Source organism: Gallus gallus, chromosome 26, assembly GCF_016699485.2.
Source record: "Gallus gallus isolate bGalGal1 chromosome 26, bGalGal1.mat.broiler.GRCg7b, whole genome shotgun sequence".
NCBI lineage: Eukaryota > Metazoa > Chordata > Aves > Galliformes > Phasianidae > Gallus > Gallus gallus.
In genome coordinates this window covers 1,045,532-1,057,745 of record NC_052557.1, presented here as the reverse complement: position 1 = coordinate 1,057,745, position 12,214 = coordinate 1,045,532, and the positions used below count along the sequence as shown (strand labels likewise).

Sequence of the window (12,214 nt, the reverse complement as noted above, 5' to 3'; positions counted from 1 at the left end):
TGGAGATCAGGGGATGGAGGGGTCTTGTGTGGGACAAGGCATGAGGTGTGTGGGGGGAGCACAGAATTTGGGGCCAGCAGGTAACCACGGAGGTGGCAGCGGTGGGGTGGGAAGCTCACAGGGGCATTGGGGTGGGAACAGGAGCTGTGTCCCCAAAGAAAGGTGACCTGGCCCTGGCCTGTGCAGTCCCGTGCAGGCATGGGGGGAGTGGGGGGGCAGGACCATGTGTTGCAGTCCCATAGGAGGGGGTAGGGGCGTGCTGCTGAATGTGCAGGTCCCGGGTGGCTATTCCTGGAGGCCCCCGCCTGCGCAGGCAGATTGGTTTGCAGGGAGGTGACAAGTGCCAGCCCAAGCCTATAAAAATCTCCAGCCCCTGTCCTGGCTCAGTGACCCGATTCCCCCCTCCCAGCACAGCCGTCCCGCAGCACAGCCCGTCCCTTCGGAGTGGAGCTATCGGATCCAGAGCAGAGAGTCCCGGTCCAGAGCAGGGAGCCCAGCTTCGGAGCTAAGATCCCAAGTCTGGAGGACAGACCTTTGGTTTGGAGCAAGGACCCCCACTGAGAGCAGAGATCCCGAAGCGGAGACCCCAAAACAGCCCCTCGGCTTTGCAGCCATGACCGGCAAAACGGCTCCAGCTGCTGCAAAGAAAGCACCGGCCGCAAAGAAAGCACCTGCACCGGCCTCAAAGAAAGCACCGGAACCAGCCCCGAAGGAAAAGCCGGCACCGACCCCAAAGGAAGGGCACGCACCCACCCCAAAGGAAGAGCACGCACCGCCCCCTAAGGAAGAGCACGCACCGCCCCCAAAGGAAGAGCATGCCCCAGCCCCCGCTGCTGAGACACCCCCAGCCCCCGAGCATCCCCCCGATGCGGAGCAGCCTGCGGCCCCTGCAGCTGAGCACGCTCCGACCCCCACACATGAAGCGGCTCCAGCCCATGAGGAAGGACCCCCCCCGGCTGCCCCAGCTGAAGCCCCAGCCCCGGAGCCTGAGCCTGAGAAACCCAAAGAAGGTGAGGAGGAGAGTGGATGGTGAGGTGGGGAGGGAACGTGCAAGGATGAGAAGGGGACACCGAGGGGTGAAGAGATGAGGGGATGAAATCAGTGGTGATATTTCGGGGGGGGGGGGGGCGGGTGGGCTGATTGCTCCCCAAGAGCCCACAGCCTGCCCTCACTCTGTGGCTTCGTTGCAGAGCCGCCCAGCGTCCCCTTGTCCTTGGCTGTGGAAGAAGTGACTGAAAACTCCGTTACGCTGACCTGGAAAGCACCGGAGCATACGGGCAAATCGAGCCTGGATGGATACGTGGTGGAGATCTGCAAAGATGGAAGTAGGTTTGGGCTTTCTGGCCTCGTGAGCATGGAGAGTGGGAGAAGTGCTGCAGAGGTGTGGGATGGAGCTGGGTGGAACTTGGCAGCGCCTTTGTGTGCACCTCATTTCCCTTTCTTTGTCCCAAATACTTCGATTTAAATGGTATATAGAAAGACACAATTCTCCCATGTCTGCTCAAAGGGATGCGCAGAGGAATGGGGATAAGATGGGAGGATGAGGGAGGAAAGTGTCCTTCTGGGCGGTGTGAGAGGCTGGCATGTATCAGCAGGCAGGCCCAGCCCCAGAACATGGGGCTCAAAGAGCCTGGAAGGAGGATGGATGCAGAGGATGGAGGTGGGTTGGTGGGTGGCAGCAATTAGCTGTGGTTCTCCGGTTGCATGGCTTGTTGGTGGAATGAAATAGGTGGGTGAGATGTGTTTTGAAGCCCTGCTTGGCCTTGGGGTGAGAGTGAATGAGTTGTGTGTGGGAACAGCAAGGGGGGGCTGGGGCTGCTGGGCTGGGCGCTGCGTGAGGCTGCGGTGGTTTGGGAGAACCAGGTGGTCCGTGGGAACTTGACCTGTGGCCTTTGGCTGCTCAGCTTGTGGTAGGCATGATCAACACAGGCAAAGCTACAAGCTTGGCCATGGGAGGCTTTCCATTGGGCTGGGGGCTGGAGAGGTAACTGGCTTGACAGAACATGTGAGGAGGTCCTTGCATGGGAGAAGGAAAGAAGCAAACGTTGCTGGAGGGAGCTGGCTAACGGCCACCAAAGGTCACGGTTTTGGATGCTCTCCTAACTGGCTTTGGGCTTGGCTGAGTGGCAGAAGAGCCGTAGTCACTCAGTGATGGCTCTGAGACTGCTGCGTTTGGGCTGGTGCAAGAGCCTGGTTGGTCAAAATGTGGTCAGATTGGAGTGAAGGTGGAGTAATGCCAGTGGCAGGTGATGGGCAGGCCTTACTCAGTGTGGAGGATGTGCTGGGGAGCACAGTGAGCCACAGCAAAGGATCCTTTGGGATTCAAGAGGAGAAGATAGGCTGGCAGGGCGGTCAGAGGATCTTAACTACTTCCAGAAACGCACCTGGAATGTCAGCACAGAACATGTTTATTGGCCTAATGCCTTGCAAATTGCCTCCTGATCAACAACAGTTGACCACCTGCCAGTTGGTAACCCGCACTCCTTGGCAGGGTGGGGAGGCCAGGTGCTCCAAATCTGATGACATGAATCTTTCTGCTTGAGCCTTTCCAAGGAAGCAGCTCGTTGCTTCTGAGTTTCAGCTCTTGGGGTCTGATCCCACTGTCCGGGTGGTGTGCATCCACCTGGCCGTGCCTCATCCGTAGGGCTTTGCTGGGTTTGTTCCAGGTACGGACTGGACAGCTGTGAACAAGGAGCCTTTTCTCTCCACCCGCTACAAGATCCATGACCTTGCCTCTGGGGAGAAGGTCCACGTGAGGGTGAAGGCCATCAGTGCCAGTGGCACCAGCGACCCAGCTACCTTGGAGCAGCCAGTCCTCATCAGGGAGATCACCGGTAAGAACTGGTGCCATGCAGGATCCCCGTGTGCAGGCAAAGAAATGGCAGCCCGTCCCTACAGCCCAAACATCCTCTGCCCTCTCTCTGTTGCAATCCAGCCTTTCACTGAGATGTGATCCTCCGAAACAGGGCCCAGCTCCCCTGGGATGGGATGGGAATGGGGCAGCTTCCTGACCTCAATGCACCGATCCTATAGAGGCGAGAGAACAGCACCCAAAACGCAGAGCCCCGTTTTCCCATTTCATTGCAATGGCTGCGAAACGGCCTCACATCTCTCCACGCACCTCTGCTGTGCCACCACGCACCCGTTGGGCAGCAGGGCAGGAGGCAGCTTTGTTTATTTAGCTGAGGAAAGTCGAGAGGTGGTTGTCCGGAGCATGGGAACTCTAATCACGCTGGACGCGCTAATGAATGGCTTGCTCCCATGCTTAGCAAGACTCGCATTCCTACTGGGTGCAGCGAATGTGCTGAGGTTGATGGATGATTGCAAGGCTGGTTATCATTTGGCTGGCAGGAAATAGACTTATTTATCCTTTCTAGGGAATTATTAGTGCTCAAGTTTTCTCGTGACTCAAAGAACTGAGATTTTTTCATTGGCTTAAGAATAGCATTAGTGGTGATGTGAGCTATTTCAGAAACTGCCAGCTTTTTGTAGGAGGGGACTTGGAGAAGGCTACCAGCATCTGGAAAGGGTCCTGCAGGGCTGTGGATGTGGCTTATTGGGTGCTGTGTCCAGAGCCCAGCTCTGCCCGAGTCCTCTGGGGACTGAAGCAGAGATGGCACAGAGGTGTCTGCCAGTGCTGCCGTGTTCACCCCCCATTTTCCTTGCAGAACTGAGGAAACTGAGCCATGGGGACTGGGATGAGATGCCAGGCGCACAGCTCAGGTTTCCCACTGGCAGTCCCATGCTGCACCAGGCCAAGCTGCCTGTTCTGCTGTCATCACTGCAAGCTTTTTCCCAACCACGTGTGCCAGCTGAGAGCAAAACCCAAAGGGCTGGAAGATCCACATGCAAATTTCTCTGTTCTATATCTTTTCCTTTTTTTTTTTCCCTTTCTTTTGCTGTCTGAAACTCTTTATTGGCATATAGCGTTTGCCAGCTTTTGCATCTCATCTGAACTACAGCCTGCCATGCGCTTTGGCTTTGCTGAGAAACAAATGACCCCTCCTAAGTCACATTGGGTGCCTGAGTCTGTTCATCCCCATCCTGTTTGTTGCATTCTGGCCTTCCCATTTTATTCAGGATTGTATTTTGTTCCCCTCTTTGGTACATCTATAGCGTCACATGGGATTTTAAATAGCAGCTGTACATGTGGCAGGGATTTTAAGAACAGGTGGGATGAGTGGGTTTGGGAGGCAGAGAGAGAGATGGGGAGAAACCAGCCAAAGATTCAGCATGTTGCAGGGAATTAGGGCAAGGGAATGCCTTCCCAGCCATGCACACACTTCACCTGAGCTACTGCCCCAGCCAGCCCTGTGTGGCTGAGCTGAGGAAGACGCCCATGAATTAATGTTCCTCCATGGAAATCCAGTTTCTCTGCCCTGCTGGGATGAATGAGCCCACGCAGAGCACCAACACGTGGATTCCTGCAGCCAGCAGCTGTGTGCACAAAGCAGAGACCTCCCCAGCTGTCAGCGGGGCCATCTGGGACCGTCGGGCATCTCCCAGCCCTCTGCTCACAGCTGTTGAGGCTTGGCCTGCTCCTGGTTTAATTCTGGCTGTCGCCCTCCACGAGCCCCCTCCCCAGGGCTGAGCTCCGGCACGTTTAATCCAGGCAGAGACACGGATCTTTTATGAGGGGCTCACGTCAACCCGATGCCTCCCCAGAAGGATCCATGCTGGTTGGGTTACACGGCTGCTATTTTCACCCTGGGAAGGAGAATACACACTCCATCGGCATTCTCCGGTGGTTTTTTTGCTTATCTTTGTTATGTTCCCTTGGGGACATCAGCCTCCATTTTCTAGCCTGGGCTTTTGTAGCTCTGCTGTGAGAAGCTGTGCACCATCTTGTCCTCTTGATAGCCCTCAGCCCACGGTGAAGGAAGAGGTCCACCAAGCCTTGCCCTTGATGGAAGTCGGGCTGTGTGTTCCTAGCAAGTGTGCTGTGTGAGCTGGGAGATAAATGGTTTTTGCCATTGGCTTTGCTGCCAATGGCTTTGCTGCCACGTGGGCTCTGCTGGTTAACCCACGGTGGTAGGCCATAAAGATGAATGGTTCATCGTGGTGGTGCCATTGGGTTGGTCACATAGCAGCTGGACAAGGAAGTCATTGTGGAGTGCTGACAATGGGAAGCATGGTCCAGAAGATCATAGAATCATTAAGAAAAGACCACTAAGATCATCTGGTCCAACCATCAACCCATCACCACCATGCCCACTAAAACCATGAGATGAGAGGGAAGAGTTGTTTCTGGGGAGGACGTCCTCATGGCCAAGAGCAGGATGCCTGGGATGGGTTTGTCTATGTTTGACCACATCTATGAGATGTGATCAGGCTGTGAGCTGTGATTTCCTGGCCCCACTGTTTGACTTTCTGGCTCCCAGATCTCCCAAGGATCCGCCTACCTCGTCAGCTGCGGCAGGTGTACGTCAGGCATGTTGGGGAGGCTGTGAACCTGCTGATCCCTTTCCAGGTATGTGGGTGATTTGGGGTTTAATCCCTTGGATTTGCTCACCCAGGGTTGGTTTTCCTAGTGACTGACCTTCCTCTCCAATTGGGAATTCCTCTCCAATTGCTGCCTAGCTCCCATTGGTAAGGGGACAACCCCAAACAGACTAGGGCATGAACTCGGTATTGCTGCTGTCTCAGCTCGTGGCTGCTGTTCAGATCATAGCTGGCTTACAGTGCTATGGACCCAGAAACACAGGGCTGGGTGTCCTCCTAGGGAAGGCAGCTGCTTTGGAGCAGGGTAGCCCCAGGACTGTGTGAAGGAGGTCCTGAGGATGATGCTGGTGGAACAAGCTGGAGTCCATCTCCTGGGCTAACTTATTACATGCTGTCTGTGGCATCCTCAAAGCATCTCCACTACAGCAGCTGCAGTGGATTAAACCAACCCCAGAAACACCTCAGCCAAGCAGGGGGAAGCAAGAGGCAGAAAGCTGTCCCTGCAGTGAGGGATTGGTCCATCCCATGTCTTGTAGGTAGCTGGAAGCCTGTGCTGGCCGTGCTCCAGGGGTGAATCAGCCAGGGATGCCAAACTCAAACCCCTGCTGCTCAGCTTGAACCTTAGCTCAGCAACAGGAGCACAGCTCTGTCTGCAAACCTCTTGACAGGCAAATGGATTTGCTCCGTGGGGACTTCAGGGACCAGCATCACCCTGGAGTGGGGCTGATGGGATTCGCTATAGTTTCTTCTCTGGGCACTGCTGGATGAGAGAGTCCCTGCTCATTGCAGGGGAGTTGGACTAGATGACCTTTAAGGTCCCTTCCAACTCAAAGGATTCTATGATTCTATGGCACATATCCCAGCCATGGCTGCCTGGATGAAGTGGAGCAGCTCTGCTCACCCTGCTGGGACCACGTCCTTCAGTTGCTGTAACTATATGGGTTCCTCCAGGGAAAGCCACAGCCCCAGGTGACCTGGACCAAGGACAACCAGCCCCTGGACACCAGCAGGGTCAACATCCGCAACACAGACAAGGACACCATCTTCTTCATCCGCACGGCGCAGCGCAGCGACTCGGGCAAATACCAGCTTTCAGTGAGGATAAATGGAGCAGAGGACAAAGCCATCCTGGACATCCGAGTGATTGGTATGGCTGAGGATGGGGACCTGTGGGGTTGTGCTGGGAGAGATGGAGCCAGGGCTCATGTGTGCCCTTTGGCTGGGGGCAGCTCCTGGTCTGGGTGGCGTAGGAGAGGGACAGCAGCAAAGCAAGGACAGGGCTCTGGGGTCCTTCTTCCATTACGTGAGGGAATCACTGTGGGGGCTGCAGGATGTCTACCAGCCCGTGCCCATAGCAGATCCTCACCTCTCGCGTGCTGCAATAGGGTGAAAATGCATTAAAAATGAAGTGAAAAGGATGGACAGAGCGTAGTATTCGGGAGGAGCAAATGAGGACACAGCCATGTGAGTGTTTGTAATTGCAGAGCGGCCTGGTCCCCCCCAGAACCTGAAGCTGGTGGATGTGTGGGGCTTTAACGTGGCCCTGGAGTGGAGTCCCCCAGCAGACAATGGGAACTCTGAGATAAAGGGCTACACAGTGCAGAAGTCGGACAAGAAGAGTGGGGTGAGTCCGGCCACTCCTGTGCCTCACATACCGCAGTGCTGGGGCTGCGCCCGCGGGTTCCCCTTCCTTTGGACAGCCTCCAACCACTCTTCTTTCTTTTCCCCCCCATCAGAAGTGGTTCACAGTGCTGGAGCGCTGCACCCGCACCAGCTGCACCATCTCCGACCTCATCATAGGCAACACGTATTCCTTCCGTGTGTTCTCAGAGAACGCCTGCGGGATGAGCGAGACAGCGGCCGTTGCTGCCGGGGTGGCCCACATCAAGAAGACAAGTGGGGATGGGGACGTGGTTTGGGGTGATGGGGTGTGAGATTGGGGTCCTGTCCCCAGCAGGGCTTCCTTGGTGCTGGGTCAGCGGTGATGCCTCCGGGCTGGTCCGCAGGATGAGCCCTGCGGGGTGAGGCTGTCAGTCCTTTGGATGGATGAGGTAGAAGGTTCTGAGAGGTGCCTGGCCTCGGTCCGACCTTCTGCACAGAGCAAGACAAGCATCGTCTTGTTGGCTTACAGACAGGAGTCTGCGTCAGCCCAAGGGACTGGGCATGGGTGGATGAGTTGAGATTTACAGGCAGGGCTGGTGTGAGCTGAAGGCCAAGCCCTCAGGTCGCTCTAGATGCTGTCTAGCTGATGTGAGAGAGCAGAAGTATTTTGGGAGGCTTGGCCCTGGGTTCCTGTGGCCGTGTGATGGTCAACCAAGGATCCCAAACTCTGCCTCACCTTAATTTCATTAATTTCCTAGAAACCGTTTACCAGCCACAGAAGATCCCTGAACGGGACATGATGGAGCCCCCCAAATTCACCCAACCCCTGACAGACCGAGCCACCACCCGGGGATACAGCACTCACCTCTTCTGCTCCGTCCGGGGCTTCCCCCAGGTCAGTGCACCTCCAAGGGCAGCATCACCTCTGTGTGCAGGCAGCCCCCAGCCGGGCTCTGCAAAGTGACTGGGAGCGCAGGGAGGTGGCTGGCCACGTCGGGTTAGGGCTGAATGGAGTTAGGGTCTGCAGCTGCCCTCTGAGTCAAACCAGGGCAAGTCAGGGTGTTTCTGCACAGGGAGGGGAGGTTGGTCTCAATTCAAGCCATGTCCTGTTTCCTTCCACACTGAGAGAGGAGCTGTGGGTGGTGGTTGGAGCTCCAGAATGGGTGTTTTAACTCTACAAATGGCTTCTGACAATGGATCCCATTGTGGCCAGCAGCATCAGGAAGGGCCAAGGCAAAGCAGAAGGAGGTGGCTACATTTTGGGGACGGATAGATTTCTCACGTCTCTCCCTGCTTTAGAAATAAATCCATAAATGAGACCCTACTGCCTTCTAGCCCAAAATCATCTGGATGAAAAATAAGATGGAGATCCGGGAAGACCCAAAATACATTGCAATGATCGAGCAGGGCGTCTGCTCCCTGGAGATCCGCAAGCCCAGCCCTTTCGATGCGGGCGTCTACACCTGCAAAGCTGTGAACCCTTTGGGGGAAGCCTCGGTAGACTGCAAACTTGATGTGAAAAGTAAGTTTGACTGATAGGAGCAGGTCCCCCTGCCTGCCTTCCCCTGCTGTCACAGTGGTGCAGTTTGTGCCTTTTTTTTTTCTGTTGGGTTTTGGTGGAGGAGGAGCTGAAGGACGTTGGGTCGCCCTCCGGAGCTTTGGGCTTCTTGCAGCATCCCTTGCTTTTCATTCATGGCCAAAAAGTGGGCAGGGAACCGGAGTCTATAGATGCAAAGGAGAGGAGGTGTTGGTAGAGGCTATAACAGCCAATTGCTCCTCACTGCATCCACCACCACTTGTGTCCTAAGTCACCCCCAAGCCACGTCTGCCAAAACCACTTCACTTGCACCTGGGGTGCCATGATTTATGTCCCAGGATCCTGCCCAGGCTTTCCAGCTCCCATTTCCCTGCCTCAGCAGAGAGCCCAGCCCTTGATGACGAGCTTGTCCTCCTGCTGGGGACACAAAGCACCTGACCATTGCCTAGGCTGGAACATGGGGTCATGGGGACAAACTGTCTGGGAGAGGGCAGTGCATGTGTCAGCTCTTGGAGCGTGAGTGCACAGGGATGCTGTGCATAGGTGTGAGCACACTGAGAGGATTTGTCATGCCCTGGCGCACAGTTAGATGTCATAGGGGAGTGAGGTGAGGGGAGTTCAGGGGCTTTACATCTCCCGTGCTCTCCTACAGTGCCCAAGTGAGGACGGGTTGGACGCTGAGACGAAGAGCGAGGTAGGTCTGGGTTGGGGCTGATGGAAGGGAGGAGGGTGGGTCCTTTGGGGATGGTGCAAGTTGGGTATCCTGGACTGGCCCTTGTCAGCTGCTGATGGAGCCCTGCTTGGGGACTGCCTCCTCCCAGGGCTGGAGATGTGCTGGTGGGAAGAGATGAGAGAAACCTGCCCCTTTGCTGGGAGGAGGGAAGACTAAATGGGCCAAGAGAAAAGAGGACACGAATGGGGAGACGCATGAACAACAGTCAGGGCTGGGAGATGTGGGGCTGAATACACATATAGGGAGCAGGTATAAGGGTGTGTGAGACAGAGAAGCAGAGCTGAAGGGCTGCTGCTGAACCTTGTGGGGCAGAAGAGGGTGGGGGAACTTGTCTGGGCTTGTCTTCCCTTGGAGCCACAGCTGGGATGACCAGCTTGACCAGCAGCTTGCAAGGTCCCGTTTCTTCACCCAGGTGGATGCTGCAGCAGCACAGCACATGGTGATGCTCCCAGCCACAGCCTCCACTGCCTGCGGGTTTATCCCCTCCCCAGCAGTGCCCCTGGGTCCTGCGTGTTGTCCTGGCCATGGCATGGCCCTCTCTAGGTGTGTTTTTATCTGTGACAAATAAAACAAGCCCATCTGAGCTTTGGTCCTCAACAGTCACTGTGTCCTGTAATGGGAGGGCATTAGGGTGAAGGGGAGGGAGCTGTAGGGATGCTGGATTATATCACAGCATTCCACACACCCATGGGTGGAGGAGACAGCTTTTGAGCTTGGAAAGAAAGTGCTGGCTTTGTAAAACATGAAGATGGCTAAAGCAGAACCAAACCACGGAGGAGCAGCAGGAAGGGTTACCTCCTGCAATGGAGAATGACAAAGAGAAATAGCAACATTACAACACAGTCGTGTTGACACACCTTCATCCAAGTGTGATTTCTTCATCCTCACCAGGGCTGCCATGATTCAGCCACACACCATTACCCTCTACACCAAACACAGACAAGATTTGCCCATGCATTATGTGGAGGAGAAATCAGCCCGTTAGCTACACATAGTTCATGTGCAGGAAGGCAGCCTCATTACTTCCATCTGTGAGACAGCTCAGGTCAGATGTTGGTAATTAACAGAGAACCCAGACGGATCCATCAGGGTGAGTGAATGTGCTGCTAAGCAGGGGTCAGCAGCGTGGGGCACTCTGCCATCAGCACAGCCCGCTGGGGTTGATGGAACAGACACACGGGGCAAGGAGGGGGCATGGGGTCAGACCCACAGACTGACATCCTGGTGAGCCATGGTACTGCAAACCTATGGCTAAAGCAGCCAACCCTGCTGCATCAGGGCTGCTCCATCAGGGCTGCTCTGTTCCCATCTGCCTCAGGTCTCCCAGTGCCCAGACTGAAGCCCGGGGGTTCATCACGGCACTGCTCACACCAGACCACGCTTTCCACCATCAGAGGGCATCGTCGGATTAATTTCTATCCCAGCCAAGGGTCAGGCTGACTCATGGAGGTGGCTGGGCTTAGTGGTACCACTGGGCTGCAGGTTGTGCTCCAGCTGTCCGGGCGGTGGGCCAAACAGTCCCACTGAGCACTGCTGCTGATGTTCCGCCCTCTCACAGTGTCATCATCTCAGGATGTGGCATTGACAGGTGAAAGACAGGCGCTGGGAACGGGCTGTGTTAGCAGAGGGCTGTGCAGCCCTGTTGAAGGGAAGAGGCTCACTGAGCTGGTGCAGAGCTGCACACTGTGCCCCTTTTCTGACTGTTAATACAGTCCTGCAGGGCAAGGAGTGTGTTTGTAACCCCCCAGGGAACCAGAGAGGGTAACAGCATCCACTCATAGGGAGCCCTCCTGAGAAAGGTCCGGAGGGCACACAAGTGGAAAAATCTGCTGGATGTATTTTTTACTGAAAGCAATCATCCAAGTGCCTTTTAATTTATGAACATCCCAGTTGTTTGGTTTCTGGGCACCTTAGCAGGGCTCAGGCAAAGGCATCATTTCCAGGAAAGCAACCTCTTGCAGAAATACGACACAAGTGGGAATCTGACCTGCGCTCAGTAAACAGCAGCCCTAATCTGCAGCCAAGCTGCTGCTGTGTGCAGGGGTTGTGGGCAGGGGGGTGGGGGTCCTCTCTGTGTTGCCCTGGGGCTGCAGCATCCCTGGGCGCTACTGCTAAGGGATTTGGGGTTCCACGCCTTGGAGGAGGATGGGGGGCAGTTGGGGCCCCTCCACAGATTTGAGACCCAAGGCAAGGATCTGGTTCTCTCTTCTGTTCCTCACCCCATTTACCTATTGTGGTCTGAGCCTGCAGGGCTCACAGCCAGCCTGAATATATTGAGACCCCTGCAAAATGGGTGGGATAGAGCCCCTCATCCCTTCCCATCCTTTCTCCCACACTCCCTTGCTGTCCTCCTCTTCCTCTCAGAACAATGTATGTTGCCACAGCTCCCTACCAGAGCAAGGCTGTCTGCAGGGGTGGATCAGTGCATGGGGTTGTGCTCCATAGCCAGCTAAAGAGCCACCCATAAATCTCATCCATCCGTGCCCTTTTCCTCCCAGCCCCTACGGGAACTCACTGCAGTCATTTTGCTGTCGGTGACGTCTGAGGGGCACAACCCTCCCAGGGCTGGGAAAGGGCCATAGGAAATGTACTTCCAAAGGGAGACCGATGAATAAGGGATGCTGATAAGAAAGGAATTCCAATTGACTCTAATTAATTCTTCCCACCACTGGAAGAAATCCTGCCATAGAGCTGAGTCTGGCAGTGCTGCTGTAGAGGCTGCAGATCTGGGTGGGGGAGGGCAGCTCATCCCCATCCACCCTCACCACCAACAGGACCGGCAATACTCCCTGCCCATGACCAAACCTGAGATGAACACATGGCAGCTTCAGCCCTGCCACGGTGCCCCCAACTCACCCCAGGTGAGTGCAGCAGTGCTCCTCTGCTCCCCTGGGTGATGG

The 12,214-nt window shown here is 55.6% G+C and overlaps 1 protein-coding gene across 1 annotated transcript; it reads left to right on the top strand.

Moving 5' to 3' along the window:
* The first annotated feature begins 388 nt into the window (after positions 1 to 388).
* Positions 389 to 9,913, top strand: MYBPHL (myosin binding protein H like). Its single transcript, NM_001031028.3, has 11 exons — positions 389 to 1,010; positions 1,191 to 1,325; positions 2,667 to 2,834; positions 5,382 to 5,470; positions 6,394 to 6,589; positions 6,927 to 7,066; positions 7,179 to 7,338; positions 7,803 to 7,939; positions 8,380 to 8,566; positions 9,234 to 9,275; positions 9,727 to 9,913. Exons 1-10 carry the CDS (start codon positions 614 to 616, stop codon positions 9,242 to 9,244), a joined length of 1,620 nt encoding a protein of 539 aa, NP_001026199.2. The 5' UTR covers positions 389 to 613; the 3' UTR covers positions 9,245 to 9,275; positions 9,727 to 9,913.
* Positions 9,914 to 12,214: the final 2,301 nt, after the last annotated feature.

Excerpts from the sequence above, each read along its gene's own strand:
- MYBPHL (NM_001031028.3), top strand. The coding sequence starts at position 614 with ATGACCGGCAAAACGGCTCCAGCTGCTGCAAAGAAAGCACCGGCCGCA. Across the intron at positions 1,011-1,190 it reads GCCTGAGAAACCCAAAGAAG|AGCCGCCCAGCGTCCCCTTG; the intron begins GTGAGGAGGAGA and ends GCTTCGTTGCAG. Across the intron at positions 5,471-6,393 it reads ACCTGCTGATCCCTTTCCAG|GGAAAGCCACAGCCCCAGGT; the intron begins GTATGTGGGTGA and ends GGGTTCCTCCAG.